Source organism: Gymnogyps californianus, chromosome 11, assembly GCF_018139145.2.
Source record: "Gymnogyps californianus isolate 813 chromosome 11, ASM1813914v2, whole genome shotgun sequence".
NCBI lineage: Eukaryota > Metazoa > Chordata > Aves > Accipitriformes > Cathartidae > Gymnogyps > Gymnogyps californianus.
The window spans coordinates 1929181-1950395 of record NC_059481.1 but is presented as its reverse complement, the minus strand read 5'-3'; the positions used below and the strand labels follow the sequence as shown (position 1 = coordinate 1950395).

General features: G+C 46.1%; 1 protein-coding gene across 3 annotated transcripts in view; it reads left to right on the top strand.

The window, feature by feature from the left end:
• Window positions 1-13014, top strand: part of HCN4 (hyperpolarization activated cyclic nucleotide gated potassium channel 4) — a 104349-nt gene extending 91335 nt beyond the window's left edge. Inside the window, exons 8-9 of one of the 3 annotated variants that reach the window (XM_050903455.1) lie at window positions 11411-11982; window positions 12100-13014. In XM_050903455.1, the coding sequence (XP_050759412.1) occupies window positions 11411-11982; window positions 12100-13014 (1487 nt within the window). Of the gene's footprint in view, window positions 1-11410 lie in introns of all 3 variants that reach the window. The other 2 variants (XM_050903454.1, XM_050903452.1) reach the window with 2 other exon arrangements.
• Window positions 13015-21215: the final 8201 nt, after the last annotated feature.

Sequence of the window (21215 nt, the reverse complement as noted above, 5' to 3'; positions counted from 1 at the left end):
CTGGCATAACAGGCCCTTTGGTGCAGAGCTCTGGCATTGTCCTCCCCTCCTTTTGCCATTCTGCTGACCTGAGACAACGTCAGTCCCTATGCCTTATAAAAGGCAGAGACCTTCAGAGTCGTACATTGAAAATCCTAGTGTTACCCTTGTTTCCCTGGCAATCAGACTTGAGAGCTGCCTGTTCTCTCAACTTCACATCCTCTACTATTGCAAAATAGCATCTTCATAGCACTTTCCAACCCCATTGCACCCAACACTCTTTGGCTGGAATTTCCCAAAAGAGCCTAAGGGAGTTACGTGCACCCTACTGAAATTGGCAGATCCCATGGAAATCCCTGTCTTTATAAGGCATTTCTTCACCTTTCCCTGAAACGTGCACCATCCAGAAAGAGCAGTGCAGTAGCTGTGTAACAGCATGTGACTTTTAGGGAAGTCAAGATTCTGCTGAGACTCTCTCTGAAAGTAGAGGGATTATTCTAGAGGACTGAAGTTAAGGAACAGCAGTTCATAAAGGCCAGGTATGAACAGAAGCAGGACCATATTTTTCATTCCTGTTAGGTTCAGCTCAGGATCTGTACACAAGATGGAAGCAAATGGGAGCCTCTTTCCAAGTCAGTGGTGCATTCACTGTCTCCCTTCTACCCAGATGACAACATGTCCTTGAGAAGCCCCTGCCTCACTGAGTACATGAAATGATTCAGAGGGCTCTATCGCTATTCTGGTACCAGGATAAGATCCATCCAGTATTCGCCCTGTGCAGTGAGGAATCAAGAGAGCAGGGAGAAAAATCTCAGTCCATCCAGTCACAGTGACTGAAGAGATGTTTACAGGATTACCTGCTATATGGAGGATTTGGAAAGCACGGTCTAAGCTTGTCTAGGTAGCAGGGAGACAGGATGAGAACGTAAGACCTCATCCCTTGAAGCAACAGGAGCAGTACTGGTTGACTGGAGGTGCGATGAGGCATTCACTTTGCAGAGCAAATGCAGTTTGAAAGCCTGTGGCTAGGCAGAGGGGAAGGAGAGGGGCAGATGCACCCTGATCTGTGTGCCCCCGTCACTTCCTGCTGGTAGATGGGCAGTGCAGCAGCATGAAGGGCACGGCCCCTCAGGGAGCTGTCAGCTACATTGATCGCTCGGCAAAAAGCATGTTGATGTATCCTTCTAACCTCTGTTGTTACTGGGAATTGATATTGGCATCCTGCCTGTGCCATGCATGGCTGGGGAAGAAGTTTCCCAGGTGTTTTGCACTTGCAGAGCTCTTTAAAGACTGGAAGGGATTAGACTCCGTGAATTGACTAAGGCTGGGATTCTGCAAAGATTTGTGTCCCTGCTTAACTCTGCTCTCTGAGTAACTTCAGACTCTAAAGAACTCTTCAACCTGCAGAATGTCACACGCCTAACTCTCCACAGGCTCAGGGCCTGAAGATTGAGACTCAAGGAAATTAGGCTGATCACTGATTAATGATCATTTTGCCACTGATTAAATCTTTCTCTTTTTCTTGTTCTTGACCAAGCTGTAAAATTCTTTGTAGTATTTGTGTGTTGAAATGATTTGTTCATTTCTCCAGTGAGTAATTCTTTGTCTGACAAGCATTTGTGAATCGTCCTAGTTTGTGATGCATCAGTTACGTAAGTTGCATCATTCTGTTCCTGACTGGCTTTGAAACTGGCTTTCCGTGGCCATTGAAGCTTAAAATTAGATTTTCACAAGTATTTGCACTTGTAAAACACAACTGCTCAAATGTTCATTGAAAATAAATACAATACGGGTCGTGAATATTGTCGAATCAAAATTCACTGATGCGTTCAAAAAATATTGGGGGACAATTATTTTCCATTGTTCGTTGTGCTGTAATAAATACCATAAATGTCTGTCATAAGGTTGCTTACCATCCGTATCAAGGTCACTGGTGAGAGCTGAAAGCATACTTAAAGCCAGAGGAAGTTATTTTTTCATTTTCATCAGGAATTTTTCGCCACATAGTTTTGAATGCCAGTTGCATATGTTTTGATACAAGGATCCCAGTTAACCCAGGATGAAAGGTGCCTTGCATTTCCTCCAGGCATTGCAGATGCTAAAAAAACAAAGAAAAGCTAAGACAACACCATACCAGTCTCTAAATACAATTATATATTATTACGGTACAAGAGTGTCTGTTCAAGATATTATAGTGGTAGAAGTTTTAAAAGCTTTGTCATATAAACAAGCCACAAAAATAGCCGTTTCCAAACTTTTTGACTGGGCACCCTATTTGACAGCTCGTGATCATGCTTCTGCAATTGAAATCCTGTTGGGTTTGCAACCCCGCTTGTCTAGGTCATGACTAATACTCTGGGATCTGCTGCCTCAGAGGAAGGGCTGACCTGTGTTAGGCTAGGTGAACTGTGAATGAGAAGATCTGGGATCTGTGCCAAGCTCTGCCACAGATTCCCTGTTTGTCCTTGTCATGCCTTTGCTCTGTGCCTCAGTTCCTCATCTCTTCCACAGGGAAAATAATGCTAACAAAGGTGGAGCTCTGTCTTTGAATGTTTCTTAGCTGCCTACTCCCTTGTGTCAGGTGCTGTGCAAGATCATATGAATAAATGAAACAAACTGAAATGTGTATAAATAAACCAATATGTACTCAGCATAAATTTTACACTGTATCCAAATTGTAGTCCCAAATTTGTTTACTGTATGCAGGTGAGTAACCCCCAAAGAGCTGCACATGTGAGATGAGCAAGCAGATTTGATCATAAGGCTACATATGCTTCTTATTTGAGGCTGCTGATACAGGCACAGGTGATATAAGGATAAAAGTTCCTGTGGCCCAGGTATATGATGCTAGAGTGTGTGTGCTTTAGGAGAAAGCTTTATTTCAAAATCACATTGAACTCTGCCCAGCCCTTTAAGGAGGTGGAATGTTATTATCCAAGTACTGAGAAGGTGAGGGTATCAGTGGCTGACAAGAGATAACACAGGTTCTCCTGTGTTGTGTCCTCTGTTGTCATCTGGATAACCCACGAACATAACTGTTCATGAGGAATCAGAGTTCAAATACCACTATGTGTATTCCTCTGACTTGAAATCCTCTCCCATCATTTCCAGCACTACAATGTGGAGATCTGAATTTGACTTTTTATAGTCAGCAGAGAGAAAAAGGCATTTAGAGTGTGATTCGTCTTCTCCTAAGGTGGCTATCTAAAATGGCTTAGGTGAATCACACCCTGGAAATGCTATCTAGCACTGATATGCAGGATAGGAGCTTGGACTTAAGCAGGAATTGAATATTTGAATTTCTTTTTGTTTGGAAGTGAAGGCCCAGACTCAGTGTATTTTGTGTTTAGCCTAAGGAAGGATATAGGCAACTCACCAGCCATGAGTGAATGCAAATTACTTCAGCTTAATTAAGGTGAACTGGCAACCCTGTTCACCTGAATATGAAGTGCCATTTCTCATGCAACTCTAGAAGGAAAATAAAGCCTAAGACACCCCAATAGAAGGGACAGTGGGGGGTGGTGATGAGATCGCAGGAGACCTGTCTTTGACTTTGTAAATGACCTTGGTCAGATCAGTTTATCCCAACCCATGTCTACATTGCAGGGTGCAAGTTCTCTGGGAAGTTTGGTTGTCTAGGCAGGAGTCACTAGTACTACAAACGGGTAGTTGGCTAGCTGAGAGACATTAAGCAGAAGTGAGAGAGTTGGAGGAGATACAATATATTTGTGCCCCATCTCCATGGGTCCCCCAAGTTACCAGATTCCTTTTATATTTAGAGAGCCACGTCCACAGCTCTTTGCTATCTGCATCAAAATAAAACACCTGTTCAGATAACATTTTACCATTCCAACACCTTTAAAAATAATTTTCAGCCTCCTCTTTAATTACATGAAGTCGGACCTGCTTACCAACCACACCTCTAGACTCAGGGGACTTTTCCTGCCTTGAAGGCAGTCCAGTAGCTATCTGCAACCAGACCACACTGCAAAGCACACAAATGACAGAAAAACAGTGCCAGAATGTCCAGAGTCTTCCAGAATCTGTCCCTGTCACAGCTGTCAGCTCCAGTAGGGCACTGAGAATGAGTGCAGGAGCTTTGGCTCCAGACACAAGCACTTCTGCCATTTGAGGAGAAGGTAGCTCTTTGGCTTCAGTCTCCAGCAATAAGTAACAGCCAGGACACCATGCATCAGGCAGCACAGGGCATCACAGGCACTCCAGAATTACACAATTCTTACACCCATTCATGGATATTCACAAACAGTTTGCTCTAGATAGCTCTATATATTCAATTATTTTTCTGCAAAGCTCTGTATGATGGGCATAAGTGTGAAGAGTGGGAGGGAAGAGCTTAATTTATTTTAGGGTTTTTTTTAACTGTCATGAGATTCATCAGATAACATTGTTCACTGTATCATTTGACCTACAGCAGTTTGGCCCAGTTAAAGGTTGTGTTCTGTCTGTTAAAAGAGATGCCACATATTTTGGAAGATATCTGTTCGGTTTATGGGAGAGGAGAAGCAATCAGTGGCAGGCCTGAGCTGTACAGGGAGGGAAGACCTCCACTTGGAAAGACAGGGAATTGTCCATTTTAAATCTTTGAACTCATTATTGTTTGTTAAGATGGTAATAAGACAACAGATTCAGCTAACCTCTCCAGTACAATGGGTTCTACACTGATAAAATTTATTTCCCTTTCAATATGATATTTGACTTTCCTGCAATAAAACCCCTGTGTACAGGTGTAACTCCACATAGGCTTGCAGAGGGCAGAGCAGGGGAGAAGGAGATATTATTGTACTTTAAATGTACCACCAGAGTTCAAAGGATACAGCTTTAGCAAGAGCGAAATGAAACTGCAGTGTGCAGGTGGGTGCTGCCTTGTACTTATCACGGCTTAAGAGCACACAAATTGCAACTCCTGCAGATCAGTTCATCGAGAACTGCACATCCAGTTTGTAATGTATTTACACAGCCAGGCTCTCAGGAAAGTTAATCTGAATTAGTTTCTAGAGCAGATTTGTTAAGTGCGCTGAACTCCTCTGTGGATGCTTTTCGAGTTGATCCAGCTGGCTTTGCTTTGCTTCCAAGAGCTACTTCAGTTCTGACCAGAAACCTTTACATGACAGTTAATACAGTTCAGTGTGGGTTAACTTACATTTGAGAGAAAGTCAGGCTTGAACAGGAAAGAGCACATGTACTGGGAGTTAAGAATTATTTTGAAATCTCTGTTCCAGCTCATTTCCCTGTATACACGGACCCTTAAGACAGTGGCAAGAGCTGGTGCAGCGAGACCTTCCAGCCAATACAGTCCCAGTGCAGAAGAGTTCCCCTGGGGCATAGAAGCAGCTGTGGCAAACTGCCAGTTACTGAGTATGTCCAGGGTTTCTTTGCCTGCAGTTGCCAGTCGCTGTATTGCCCTTCTGGGGACGGTGGCAGCAAACTGAATTACCACGGGAGACCAGCTCAGGACACAAGTAACCCATAGGCAAGAGAGGGCAAAGGCCACCTTCAAAGCTGCAATGTGCTGTGAGCCCTTTGCTGCAACCAGTGATCCAAGCAGGGTGTTTAGTACCCAGTCGTATGGATAATAAGAAGCAAAGACCCGAAAGAAGTAACCATGTGGCAGAGGGCAGCCGCTTTGACAGCAGGCCAGGGCATAAACCAGCCTAATAAAGTAAGATTATTTCAAATACATGCAAATTCAGAAAGCAATTTAGTGACCTCAATTCTTAAACTGCAGCCGGTGGGCTTAGACAGAACTGAAAAGAGAAATGAACAGAAAGTCACAGCTAATTTCCCCTGTGTCTGTGCAGAATTTTAACAACAGAAGGCTAATTTTGATTATTTGATAGAAGAATTATTGTTGAGTGCTGGCTCCTTTTATGAAATCACATGAGCATTTCTCCCTGTTCTTCTGTGTGCTATCTACAGTTGAGGAAAATCTGACTTTGCAATTCTCTATTAAGGGAGCAACATCTATTTGCTTAGTTTCCATAATTTTACATATCCCACTTCACTTCAAAGCACCAGTAGCTTTGCTATGAACATCTTCTAGGCTCTAAATATCTTCCTTTTTTCCCCTGTATTTAGCCTGTTGTTGCAGTGAGGAAAACAGGGAGTTTTTAGAACCCAGAGCACTCCATTGATGATATTTATTTTTGTCTGACTATGGGAAAAGATCATATTGTGTTAGGAGCTGTACAAAGAGAACAAAAAAGTCAGTTGTGCCATGGAGACCTTTTAGTCTTAAGTCCTTTAACTGACTGTGCTCCGTAGCTCCATTAGTTTAACTGTCCCTCAGTCCTGTGCAGGGGCACATCCAGCCCAAGTGGCTGCTTGGGAGCCACCCAGTCCTGCCTTCATCAGGTTGTCACACACCGCTTGCCCTGCAGAAACCCAAGGCAGCTTCTCTCTCCTCTGTAGAAAGGTAAGGGGCCTTGAGCTAGCTCAGAGTAAGCAAGGGTGGGGAGTTGGTGCATGAGGTGGTTGCAAATGGCTCCTGTGCCAGCTCCGTGGCATCTCAGTAAATCTGTATAGTGCTTTTGGGTTTAGGAGAAATGCTTGGGTGGATTGTTTATCTTAGTACCTTAGACTCTGCTCAGCACTTCAATTTATGTGGGATAAACAACATAGAAGGAGAAACTGTACATACAGCCTCCGTGCTTCCATGATTAGATTGAAGGGGAAACAGGAGTCCCTTTTCCTTTCTCCTAATGAAGCTTCTCACTGGCTTAGCAAGAACACAGGACTCTATTGCGGTTCACTGAGTGGAGCTGTGAGCTGCAGAACACCATTTCAATTAGGGTTACACAGAGCCAAACTAATCAGCCTTTCAGTCCTCTGATTGCTGTCTTTTCTGCTCTCCTTTTGAGGCAGGTGCTGTGACAATAAATCCAGAGCAGGAAAAATGAATTTGAAACTGAAGCAATTTCATAAATAAGATGAGGAGGAGAAATAATCTCAGATCCACCTGCCCAAGCAAACTTGCTCCTACTGCCTTGTTCCACTGTTAACTTATGTTTCATGCAGGACTTTAGTCAGACCTGCCAGGAAAATGTCTTTGTCCCACCAGGACTCTGCTGTGTGCCTGTTCTCATCTGGTGCTGGTTGGAAGGAGGCTTTTCTCCAGAAGCAACTAATAAGACTTATACTGGTGTGTGGAAACATCATGTAAATGATGCAATTAACTAGAATGGTGGAACCAATTAATTTTTCAGTTCGCTAATCAAGTACAATTTTGAAAAATGATTTTGAAAAATTCCTCTCCCCTTCAGTAACCGAAAGAACGTTTTCAGTAATTTTTTTAAATGTTCTGGAGCAGAAATTTGAGACTTTCTTGGCAAAACAGAAAAGAAAAATTTGATCTAACGAAACAGTTGACACATGCAAGTTGGGCTCAGGAAAACAGTAAAGTGTAATGTAATTTTAAAGGAAAACTGAAATGTTCTGTTTTAAAAACTAAAAAAAATAATAATTCCAAGGTTTTTGCTGGAACTATTTTATCAATTTGACACAAACTTAAGGAGCTTTGATCAAACCATTTTCCAGTAAATAGTATGCATGTTTGGAAAAGGTTAGCATATTCTCTATTTAGTGCTCTGCCAAGGAAACCAGAATCCGCTGTTCAGCTCTTTCTGTGTCTTGAAGAGCTCCGGTTATGAAAACATCAGTCCCCTCAATTCATCCGTGCAACTCTGATTAACATCGCTATGGGTTCTCATTTGAATTGAGGGCAGCATTGGAAATTGCAGGCTATTCAAGCACAGACAAGCAAATCAGAAGCCAAAGACAGGTGACATGGAAGTAAAAGAGTGAGATGAGGTGTAATGATGGAAACACAGAGCAGTTGCTGGTATTGAGCTTTTTGGAAAGCTGCACTAGCAACATCTGCTGTTTCTCCTTCTTCTACCCCTAGCCATTCCTACTCAGCCTAGTTTTGACAGTGTGTTATGAAGAAAGCAAATGTGGTAAGGCGGCTTTTTTGCCTGTCTGCTTTGAGCTCAGCATGCCGTCTCCCATCCGCATCCTGACCTTGCAGTTGTGCAAGATAGCTACAGATTCCCCATGCTGGGATTTGTACCTTCAACTCCAGAAAGAGAATGATTACAAACCTGCAGTCTGAATCCCTCTTTAACTCAAGTGTGCTGGCCAGATTCTCTCTTACCTGTCAATTTTATTTAGATAGGTTGTTCCTTCTCTCCAGACTTGGAGCGGTTAGTATTTCTGTTTCTGTTTAAGCAGCTCTTTGTGATCTAATTTGTTTGTGAGTGCATAGGTGGAAATTATCTGTGTGTGTGTGTGTGTGTGTGTGCAGCATGACCCTCTGCGCCATTCACTCCCCTTCACTGTATGTTCACTGCAAAAATGCTCTTAAGTTTAAAGGTGACATTCATGCTCGCTCTGGTGTGCCTGGCTGCATGCACGGCAGGTAGAACCAGGATCTGTCTGTTTAGGGGGTATCTGGTGCTGTCTATTCCAGTCCGGTATACAATGAAACAGACAGTATATACATATCCTACAGACGCGCTTCCAGCGCAGACAAGCTCTCCAGCCCCTGTAAGATGACATGAGCAGCTCAGAACACTGTTTACCTTCAGGACTGTGTCCTTCCAGGGCTGGTGTCTTTCTCCGAGGCGAGAAAAGAAAGGCCAGTTCATATGCCTTACTGCTTTTTTCAGAGGGAGTGATTAGCAGTAGGTAAAACACAAAAGCATTAAGCATCCCGTATCACTACCCACAACAGAGACGTCCCAAACGCACCAGTTGCAGATCTAGAATCAAAACCCTGTCAGCATTTTAGTGGCTTGGTTTTATGGTGCAGTTCAGCCCGCTGTAGATTGCAAGCTCTACCCGCTCTGAACAATTGCCTAGCACTATTGCATAGCACTCAGTTATGCCACACCTTGTCCTTTATAAAGAGATAAACGCTTGATTTTAAAAAGTACAGTAAAGGAAAAACCCTTAGTGTGTTCTTCCAATGCTTAACTACAATTACAGTTAGATTGCTCCTTCTTTTTTTTTATGGGCTTGTCTAAAATCACGATATCTCATGGGTCCTTCTGGAACTGAAGGCAATGGTTCTTAGCAGCTTCCTTCATCTGTGAAGTTCCCTATAAATCGGTATCAAATCACCTCTTCTCTGAGAGAAGCTGAATACGTTGTACTTATTCACTGATGTTTTTCAAGCCTGATTCTTGTGGATATTTTCTGTATCTTTTCATTCTTTCCAGCTAGACACTAGAACTAAAACATCATACTGTATGCCTTCCTAGCATTATATGTGGTAGTGACTAGTATCTCCCTTATACTTTACAATTTCCTCCTTATTTGTGCAAAAAATGTTTCACCTTTTTCTGGTGGTAGATTTGGAACTCAACTAGTTATATTCAAGACTCTACCATTTCAGAGTTACTTTTTAGGGCACCAGGATACCAGCTACCCTCTTCAGAGTGTCATTCAAGTTCTTTGCTGACAGATGTTTGATTTTACATTTGGCTAGAGTAAAGAGGCATGTCCTTAAACTCTTACTCTTTTATCTGTTACAAATGTAAAAGATACATCATACACTAAAAAACCCATACACTAAAAGAGTGGCAGTCCATTCAACCATTCCTTCTTGGAAACTATCAGCTGACCAATTTAAACTAGAATGCTGTATGGGACAAATTAAATATCATACTGTGGTCTTAGTCGATAATATCAACGATTGACTTATCTTGAAGGTTGTGATTTCGTCAAAGTGTGGAGACAAGTTCAATGGACAAGCCCTTGTTTGCAGGAAACTTCATTGACATGAACTGTGCTGTCAGCCTTTAATTCTTAAAGCGTGACATGATTTGGGGGTTAAAATACAGAAGAAGAAGCCCTTCCACATCCAGGCCTCCATTCCATACCTGCCGCTATCTCATGCTCTGTAAATCCGCAGCAATTGGCAAGATGCTGTCTGTTTGCCCTGGTCCTGTACAGGAACTAGAAGTGATCAGACAAGAACCAGCAGAAATGAATTTGAATCAGAGCAGAGGTTTGCTAATGGGTGCGGGGCCTGGGGATACATTGGCTTTAGGAAGAGGGTTAATACACCTTTTGATCTGATCCAGACTGGCTGGTGCCTCATCTAGAGGTGACCCTTCTATACTTACCCCCTGAGCTTCAGCTACAAAATGAACTGTGTACAGACACACAACCAGGGCACCAGGTATGCACATGCACACACACAGACACACACACAGAGAATTTACTAGGCTGAACCCTTCAAATCCAAACAGCTTCCGTAAACAAAAGTGAAAAGGAAGCCCATAGGCAGGTGTTGTCATCAATTCAAACTGGCATATGTTGTCAGGATAGAGGACCCTTGAAAAGGCAAGAACAGGGATCTAATCCACACTAATTTTGTAAGAAAATCATTCAAATCAGCATATACCAGCTCCTTATAAATCAATGCTGGCAGAGTTACCAGTTCGCTTGCTGTTATGCAAACAGAGATATGAAAGCCATTATGCAGAGAGCCTGTCCACATCAGAAATCCTCTCCTTTGAGAAGGCATTTGTGCTCTGGTGAAAGGGCATCGCTGGCAGCATCTCATCGCCCTGCATTGAACGATTCTGTCCTTCAGTCCAGGAGAGTGCATCCCTTCAGTGCCAGGTGCACTCTCAGGCCAGACAAACTCATTACGCCACATTTTCCAGCCCATTGAAAAGGCAAAGCGCTGAGCTAATATTTTGCTGCAGGCTAGGAAGTCCAGCTGGAACATGACGTTTGCTAGCCTGCAGTTTCCTTAAAGCTGGGGCTAGAAGGGCACGGCCAAGTAAGATGGTAGCTGCAGCATGTCTGAGGTCTCTTACTTGGGCCAGCTGAGCTTTTCCAGCACGTAAAGTCCTTCTGTCCCTTATTCATAGAGAAATTTCCTCTCAGCTAAAACCACATATTTGACTCCAGAGTGAACAAGTTGCATGAGACAGACGAGGAAAAGGTGTAGCTGAAGGAGAGTAGCTGAAGACTCAGGAGACTTCACTGGACTTCCATTTTTGAGGTTTTCCTTTGCAAACACAAAAATTGCAGCCTTTGGTTTTATTCTGTTTTTCTAATGGAAGTTCAGATTATGAGGTGCAAAATGGGAATCTTCCAGATTCATAAGCTTTGCTAGCCGTCTGCCACACTTACCAAAAGTGGCTTTACTGTCTAACTAAGAATATGTGTCCTGTCAGGCACATTTCTATGGGATCTTGAGGTTTGTTGATCATACCACAAAAGCAGAAGATGTGATGTTTGTCATCTTATTGCTGGAGCACAGAGACTGTGAGCACATAATGACAGTGGAGGGGAGACAGTGCCAACAATTCGAGGAAAGTCTGGCAGAAAGCTTTGAGGAAGTCTCCCATGCTTTGACATACCAGAATGACTCTTTCTCTCTTCACTTTCTCTACAGGCAAGAAAAATTCCATTCTGCTGCATAAAGTCCAGCATGACCTCAATTCGGGTGTTTTCAACTACCAAGAGAATGAGATCATCCAGCAGATTGTGCAGCACGACAGAGAGATGGCACACTGTGCTCACAATGTCCAGGCTGCCGCCGCTGCTGCTGCCGCTGCCGCATCCACACCCACCCCTGTCATCTGGACTCCACTGATCCAGGCACCCCTGCAAGCTGCAGCAGCCACCACTTCTGTCGCTATAGCTCTGACCCACCACCCACGCCTCCCGACAGCCATCTTCCGTCCTCCAGTGTCCGTCTTGGGTTCCTTGGGACAGCAATCCAACCAGACTCCAAGACAGCTGAAAAGGCTTCAGTCTCTAATCCCATCGACCGGCCCTTCTGCCGTTGGCTCTCCCTCCAGTACTCCATCCCAGCTGCATACACCAGGAGCAGAAACCCCTTCGTCCTCCTCCTTCCACATCCAGCAGCTCGCAGGATTCTCAGCTGCTGCCGGCTTAGGCCAGTTCCAGGTGGGATCTCCTCCAGGTGGCTCAAGCCAGCCGGGTTTGAGCGGCACATCCTCAGTGGGCCTGAGCCAGTTCCAACACGCACCTTCTGGATCACCCTTAGGTACAGCTCAGCCCATGCAGCAGCAGCAGCAGCAACAGCAACAGCAACAGCAGCAGCAGCAGCAGCAGCAGCAGCCAGCCCTTTCCAGCAGTGGATTTGGGCACTTCCAGCAAGCCACCACTAGCTCCCCATCAACATCACTCACCCAGCTCTCATCAAACTCACCCCCTAGTCTTCTCAACCAGTTCCAGCCCTCCACAAGACCACTGCAGGGGGGACAGTTACAGCAGCTCTCGGGCAGTGGGACTTTGGGGGGAATGAATCACTTCCAACCCCCTCCTTCTTCCAACTCTCCATCCTCCAGCCTAAGCCAGCTGGCACAGGCCTCTGGTGGGCCATCCTCAGGTCTGTGCCAAACACATCCAAGTGCATTAGGATCTTTAACTGGAACGATAGCCCAGCTCCACCAAGAACGGCCACCTTTTGCCTCCATGTCTCCACTACAACAGTCTGGTGTCGCCTCTCCCTGTTATACCCCTTCTGGCCTTAGTCCTCCTAGTCAGAGCCCAGTGGCAACAAGAACTTTTCAATGTGGCCCTTCTGGGGCCTCAGGCTCTCACGGATCTCTGCTCCTGCCTCAGACCGCCAGCCCACCTCCGCAGATCCTGCAGTCCAAGAGCACGCCGCCTGTGCCACCGGGACGTCTGAACCAGGACATCAAGTTGATTTCTGCTTCCCAGCCATCTTTGCCCCAAGAGCTGGCTCAGACACTGAGCCAAAGTTCTCCTCATTCCTCTAGAGAATCTGTTTCCAGCTTCTCTCCTTTTCCTGGTGGAGGGACTGGACTTCTTGGGAAGCCTTGTAGCTCAATTCCTGGGCGTGTGACTTTACCACGTCAGATGTCCTCAGGTTCTTTACCGCATCCGCTGGTGTTTGGGGCCAGCACTGCAGGCGCTGCTTCTCTGACTGCTGGTGGGCGGAAAGAATCCATAGTGTTCACAGGGGATCTGGAACCTGTCAGATCCAAACTGCCCTCCAATTTGTGAGGACTCCTTCTGAGAGCTGGTTATGTCAGCCGTGCAATTCAGTTCCTGATTAGACTTTCATGAAACATTTTTTTCTTTTCTCCCCCCCCCTTCTCCATTTCTTTTGTTTAGGTTTAACTGTGATTAGAAACAAACAAAAAACACATGAAAAACAACAAAAAAAAGAAGATAACCAGGTATTCTTAGAGCTATAGATTTTTGGTCACTTGATTTTATAGAATATTTTAATACATGGAACAAAAGGATATGAGCAAATTTAATCCAACGAGGTAACGCACAGACAAGGCGTGTGCCTGAGCTGGAACATATGAATGATCAGCCATAGAAGCCACCAAAAAAGGTTTTCCTGTTGAGACAAAGATCCGAGGTTGACGTGGGCCATAAAAGGGAGTATCAGGTCAGGCCTGTAGCTGGTGTTTTTAGAACAGCTTTGGTTGGCCTCAGCTTTGCATTGCTTTGCACCAAGCTGTGAACCTGGCCCGCAGCACCTAGTTACGGGGGGACTTGGATGGCTCACTGCGCACACCAGAAAGTTTTCACTTCCTCCCAGGTTTTCTCCTGTGATTAGCAGGTTGCAGAGGAAGCAAGAAGAGGGGTGAGTTACATTAATGCAGTCCCCTCTAGGGATTTCAGAGGGACTGAGTTTTTGTTTGGACTCCATCTGAAGTAGATAAAGGTGACCAGCAGATGGACGGGCCTGACTTCAGATGCTTGTCTCTTTCTTATTCCACTGATGCTCTAGTGGGAACAAGAAGCAATCCCTTGTAAGTCACAAGGAGGGCAGTGAATATCCCCTCTGTATTTTTGTAGGCATCATGGATGTGGGTTGTGGGAGAAGTCCTGTCTCTCTGCCAGCACACCAGGCAGCTGGCCTCAGCCAGCAGAAGAGCCCAAGCTTCAACCTCTCCATGGTTTGGAAAGCGTGTGCTGCCTTCCAGGTTGGGGCGTGCAAAGCAAGGGGAGGGATGAAGAAAGAGGCACCACTTTAACCTTCCCCCTCTCATTTTAATGTCTCAGTGTCCATGGGCTGACTGCTTTGAAGAGAACTGGGTAGAAAAAGATTGAAAAGTGGGGTGCAGTCATCCCAGCCCTCTTCCTCCTTAGCCCAGGGGAGTTTTGAGGCACTGAGGGTAATACTGGTGCCCAGCCAAGAATCCTCCAGATTTGCCACTATGTTTATACCGTTAAACTAGATTAGACCAGAAATTTGGCCAACCATGGTCCATGCTTCTCCTCTGATGGGGGAATTGAAATCGTTTGCTTGATTTCACCAGCAATAACAGCCTGCAGCTGATTGGCTTTGGTCTCGCCCTGCACTTGCAGCATCACTGGACACATCTGGGGCCTGGCAGGCACCTTGAGCGGGATTTTTTGGGCTCCTCCTGATTTAAGGCAGTCAAAGTGGGATGAAGACAGTAAGGGGCCATTGGGTGCACACAGCACTGAGAAGCTACAGGCTTTACCTCTAGAGCAAATGTCTCCTTTTCTTTTACTTTGATCCTTCCTTTCTCTTTTGGTTTTTCTTAGGCCAAGAGGTGTCTCCAGCCACCTCATTGTAAAGAGTCAGGTGCTCAACTTTTCTAACACTTGTTAGAAACGCATGTCCAGCCTCCCTCTGTTTCCAGCTATCATGGGGTCCCTCCAGCCTTCAGAGGGAAAGCAGGACTTCATGCAGCAGTGCCAAAAAACGTACTATTATCACAGTAACGATACAGGTCCATGTAACTCCCTCTCTTACCTCCTCCCACCCCCAACTCTCTCCCAAAACACTGGCTGACAGTTGTTTTTTATACCGAATTGTTTGCAAAACTCTTGACATGTGCCTGTATCTTGAATGTTGCTGCAAGCATTCCTGGGCACTCCTGCTTCAACATGCTTTGGTGGCTCAAAATTCAGATGTAACCGGCTTTGGTCTTCCTTAAAGGGTCAGGGGAACTCTAGAAATGTTTTTTCTACTAGCTACATACAACTATATATGTGTGAGTGTGTGTGGTGGGAGGGGTGCATGTGTGTGTGTGTGTGTGTGTGTCTGTATAGATTTTATATATATATCTATATATACACACATGCTTTTATTTATATAGTATACAGTTATACACATATGTAGTCTATTTATGCACATGTGTAAGCACACACACACACACACATATATTTATATATATATATCTCTCTCCTAGTTTTAAAAGACATGTCAATTTTGACCCTCCTGTAGGACTGATTGGCAAGTGATAATCATAATATATAGATCCTGCTTTTCCAAATATGTACAGGTTCATCTTGAAACAGAATCAGTTGACGGAATTGAAGCAGACTCACAGACCCTCTCATATTTTCATAGGTATGAGGCAGTTCCTAGAAGGAAGACTCACAATATCCTTTTAAGTTTTATATTTGTTTTAGCAATCTTTTTTCCCCGTATGCTAGAGGGCCCCTAGAATGAGCATCTCAGGAGGTTGGGAGCTAAGCTGTTTGGGTCTGGGGTATTTAATATAAGCAGGTGGGAAAGGTCTTCAGCCCAGCAATGCCAAGCCCTCATGGATGACTGTCCTGTGACTGCTGCATTGGTACTTGAATCTCAACAACCCCTGTGGACACTCAGACAAATGGAGGTGCACAGAAACACCCTGAGGGCTGTCTCTGGTAGACATGCGTTCCATCCACCAGTCTGGTGAACATTCTTCTTCGGTTGGGTTCCTTTGCTTTGTTTTTCACGGGGATATTGTTTGATTTTCCAGTTCTTAGCAGTGCAGTAGCCAATATTGAGTTATTCCGACTGGACCCCAGTCAACACTAGGCTTGTCTCAGTAGGTGGAACTATATTTATTATTATTGTTATTTTTTGTTTTATTTTGGGGGGAAGGGAGGGAAGAGTTCTAGGGGTGGGGTTTGCAATATAAAACACACAATAAAAACCTTAGTAAATAAAAACGTGAAAAACCCATCCCTCTGACTTGCTGTCTGCTTTAAGTGTTGAACTTCAGGCAACATGAGATGAGGTTTAAAGAAGAAAGAAAACTTGGGTGGCATCTCAGTCCTCTCTTTCCTGTTGTTGAACAGAGAAGATGCAGGGGTTTGTCTCACTTCCTGTCTGTATTTTCCTGATGTCTTTAGAGCTTTAGTAGTGTGTTTACCTGCTGCCACATCTCCACCTCACATATTCTTGTAGGAAGTCTGTATTAAGCCATTGACAGTAAAAGTTTAAAACTTTTGCCTATAGTTGAATTTTTAACAGTACAAAGGAGAAATCTGGTAGTTGTTTTGCAAATGTGTGTATGAAAATCCTTCACATTAATGGCAGACATGGAAACTCTGGCTGACTTTGTGATCCTTGGAGAAGAGCCTAAGGAGCCCTACCACAGGATACAGACATTAACAACTTGGAATAGGAGCTATCACAGAAAGTGGACAAAAAATGGGAGAAAGGAAGTAGCCATTTCGAGGTCTCAGACTAAGCTGGATGATGATGCCAAGGTCAGGACCTGATGTATTTTAGGAAGGTAAAACTAGCCTCAACTCTTAGCTTTCATTTCACTCCTGTGACACCCTCTTTGAGTCTTTGTCCAAACCCACTCTAGGAAGTATGCACAAAATTGATGATTTGGGTCAGTGGCTCACACAGGAGCTGTGTGGCCTTGTGCCCTTTCTTTGTAGCCAAGAAAACATAGGGCAAAGCAGCCCAGCTGCTGGAGTGTGTCCTACAGCCTGTGGCAGCGAGATGTAGGTAGATACCATCCTCTCTGCTCCCTCTCCTCCAACCAATTGATATCAAGAGCCTCACCTCTCGCCTTCATGCAGTGCCTCACCTCTGCCTTGCTGATAGTCTCACGTTCATTTTTCCTTCTCTGAAATCTCATTTTCTTTGTACCTTCTCACCCAATGGTTGCATTTAGCCCTCTGACATTTTGCCCAGCCTCTGAAAGACTGGCATTTGCTCAACACGTCAACAGTGTGTCTTTCCTGCTGAGATGAGAACAAGGTCCAGGACCTTCTTTACCAGGACTCCCAATGCCAGAGATGGCAAAAAAGAAAAAAAGGAGCCCCAGGGCCATGAATGAATCAGTATTTTGCAGAGAAGGATGCACAGACACGCACACACTCCCACTGACACAGCGCAGCACAGGCTCAGTCCAAGCAGGACACTCCTTTTCTCTTCCCTCCTGCTTCTGATGGTACAGGAAAATGGGAGACCCTGTTGGTCTCCCTCCATCAATTCTCTGACCTTGTCTGGCTGTAAATGAGCAGAGCTGGTGAGGAAAGAGTAAACCAAACTTTTTAATCAGAAAATGCCATTCCCTTGAAACCAGATGGCTCTGCCCTGGTGGGTCAGTTGTCCTGGAGTTTCAGTGAGGGAAGTTCAGGCAGTAAAATGTTTGTTTTGCCTTTCAAAATGAATGTCTGTGCCAGGCTTTTTTATTTCACATGCCATTACTATTACAGAGGAAACTGAGATTGTGAGTCCTGCCCAATCAAAAATTTCTTTTAAAATTATATTTCACAGAAGATTTGTAAACTTTCGAGGTTTTCATGCTGGAATAGAACAAAATCCAAGTTTTGAGCTCTTAAACTTCCCTGTGAAACCTGCCTTTTGTTCTCCACAAACAGCTAGCAGGGATTCAAGACGCAGCCCTGCTTCCACGAGTTGCAGCAGGATGGGCAGGACTACATCAGGAGGATCTCATGCCCTTCCTGAGGGCAGAGCAGATCACAGTAACACAATAACCATGAGGTCCTCATGACAAGCATGACACCAGAGGAGTCAGTGACATGGCTTAGCTAATGGAGTCTGATCTTTACCTCACCCAGAGCATTTCAACACAGCTTGTAGCCACGTCTCTGCTCTAGGCCATTGTGGATCAGGATGGCACAGCCAGCTTTTTCCTGACCAAAGAAAAGCCCTGGCTCCACTCTCCAGGGAAGCCGGAAGAAGCCCCATCAGTTGTAGAAAAGCACACTTGGAAGGGCTTGACTGGTTTAGCATATGTGTTGATGCCTCCTTATCTTATTGAAAGGACTTAAGACTGCACTGGGATTTCATGATACACTGGCTGTCAGGAACAAACTGTTCAGATGATACCAGATCAAGTCACCCTCCTATCAACAGGGTGGTTTCTCCATTTCCTGATCACAACTACCTCCCCTGCAGTGCCTTGTGAAGATCCAGCGTGCTGGTGTGGGGGCTCAGAGTGGGAAAAAGGCAGGATCACCAGCTCTTGTGATTTCTCCCTTTCCCCAGTCACAGCTTGGCCAGGGCTGTTCATAGGAATTTCAGCCTTGCCTTGGGAAACTGTCCCAGACTGGCTGTCCACCCTACTCACCCTCCCTCCTAGAGAAGAGCAAACAGTCTCTGGTTACGGGAGAGAGGCAGGGGCTCCCAAACTCATACCTGTTGGACCCTGTGAGAGATTTTGGGGTGTTGGAGACAACAGAACAGACCTGTTCCTGGCAATGCTTTCCTGCAGGCACTGGGATTGTCTGATCCTCTGCATCAGCCAGCCTTAGACAGGAAGGAAAATGATGCCAGAGCTGCAGTGAGAAGCAGGCCAAGGCTCAGCTCTTGGAAATGAGTTTTTTCTTCCTCTTTGCAAACTCACTGAGCGGTTTGGACCAGCAAGGTGATGAGGTTCACTGAGCACAAAACAGTGGAGCGCTCTGTGGACAGCAGCCTGGCAGGACCCTGAGCAGACCTCTTTGCTCAGCGTTGTCCTCCAGTCACAACCACTGTAAGAGAGACCCTGCAACATCTCTGATGTGTCTCCAGGAGGCACTGGGAATGGGGTTGTGCATGCCCTGGCTGAGTCCTTTTTTTATCATCTCCCCTGCAAATTCAGGGATCTCATAGCACTAGGCAAAGGATCGGTGAGCTCAGAGGAGGCAACAGGTACCCTACAAGGTACTCCAGTGAACACCCAAAAGGAAAAGGGATTTGCACCTTTCTCCTCCTTGCTAGGGGAGACATTAGTAAGTTAGTAATCACCAGTTTAAAGAAATGAATACATCATAGTGTATATTTTATTTAAAATAAAGAAAACCAGACACTAATAACAGCTTTCACTCATTCACTCCACCCAGCCTCAGGGGCCAAGCTTGTACCTGCCAGCCCAAGGCACTGCTATGGCAGTGGGACATGAGCTGCAAACCGTGTGAGCCAGACTCTGCGTCCCTGTTATTTTGTGGCACAGGATCACTTTGGGATGTGGAAGGGAAGATGTGCACAAGGCAATGCCCCCATTCATGTGCAAACCACAGCATGTAAAAAGCAAATGAGAGAGTTGCTCTAGGCCTGGCACGGCTTGTGCAGGGTCACCCACAGCTGCTCTTCCACCTTCAGGCAGAAGCAGGAGGAAGCGGTGTCCAGGCAAAGAGGCAACATCTCACTGCTCACACCCCTGTAAGATGGCAGAGGACTTTTCCAACCCCTTGCGGATACCCTGCTGCCAGAGGTGGAGCAGGTCACCCACGTGAGCTGCTCCGCAGCCACGCCGGCCAGACTGCCCGTCACACCACACGTCACTGCAGAGAACATGAGTGTCTGAAGAGGCCCCAAAACCTCCCTGTGGGACTGGTGACATGGTGAGGGGGGAAGAAAGTGAGGGCACAGACAATATGTTCATATCCTCAGGTGATGGGGTGGACAGAAATCTTTCCAGCCTAGCCCATCTCTGCCAGCAGGCCATGTACCTCGCTCGGATAAGGGTACAGAACAGCAATACAGACCCCGGGGGTGGCACCAGGGTGGGAGCAAAGTCCTGTAGCTGAGGGAGCTGGAGCCCAGGGAGGGAAAGGAGGGGGGCCAGGGTTGGCTTCTCAACAGCCCTGGCAGTGAGGTGCTGGGGATCACGCGTGGACTGAAAGGTTGACCAGGAGTTTCTGCTTCCCATAGGCAAGGGCAGTGTTACAGCTTCACCACTAGTGAACTGGAGACAGCAGCTGCTGGCACCAGCGTGGGCCCAGCACCTGATGAGGCAAGATCTTTCCCCTTGAAGGTAATTCTCCCTGCCCATCACTGGTGGGTGGCAGCCACCTCTCCAAGCTCCTGAGAGGTTCAGCTGGGGCATCACTACCATGTGAGTCCCAGGAGAAGAGAGGAAAGAGGCCAGCCCATGCCAGCACCCTGGGAACCCAGTGCCAATGCTCTGCTCCAGTGCTGACCCCCTCTGCCTCGCTGGTGGGGCAGTGCGGCAGAAGAGCCAGACCAGAGTGATGGCTGCAGGGGTAAAAGCCCAGGAACTGGGATGTACTAGCATAAACAAGCAGTCCATTTTTGCTGGTGGCACTTTAATGCCATAGATTCCCTCCCCATCCACCATTACCCCCTTGCAGACAGTATCCCACCCCTCTATCCCTGGCTGAGGTGACCGACTGGTGGCCTGTGAGTAGGAATGTGGGTGGCCCTTTCCCACTAGTGAACTAAAGCTGAGCTCAATAATTCCCCTCAGCAGTGGGGAAGAGAAGCAGGGCAGGGAATGATGCAGTTTGGGTTTGCCCTCAGGAGTCAGAGGTGGTTTAGCAGCTGCTTTTCATCAGCTGTGCAGTTTCTTGGTCACATTTCTCCCTTTCCCCACACAAACTGAGAAATGCTCACTTTGTGATGCCAGGTTTTGTGTGTGCATGTGGCCCCTCAGCCAGGATGTGACCAGCAGCCAGTTTGGTTTCTAAGCTCAAGCCTAGACTTAGAAATCTCCAGAAATTAAATCAAGCCGCTTAGGCACATTGTGAGCAATACTACCCCTCTCCTTGCAGAGGCGTAGGCTTGGCTGAACACCACTTTTCTGGCAGGAGGGAACAAGTGGAGAAGCTGGGACACACACCAAGGTCCTGACCCCAAGTCACAGCTGAGCACCACCTATTTTTCAACACAGACCATCAGTGCTGAAGTCTGAGGTCCCAAGTGTTTTCCCTGTTTAAGGTGTTGGGCTGGGAGGCCTCACTGGACATGCACAATGACCCTGCATGTGAGTTTTGTCTGCTATCAGTGCCACCCTCCCTGATGACCCTGTTTGTTAGCAGCACCTCAGTGAAACTGTGGGGGAGCTGAGGGTCTGGCCTGCCCAGGACTGTGCTGTGATGAGAGCCACCACAGTGCTGGGGCCTTTCCAATGTCCCCGGCCCTGTCCCTGCCAGACACTCTCCCTGTCCCTGCCTGTCTCTGCTCCCAGCAATCCTGTCTGGATTGGCAAGGTGTCTACAAACAAATCCCCTCA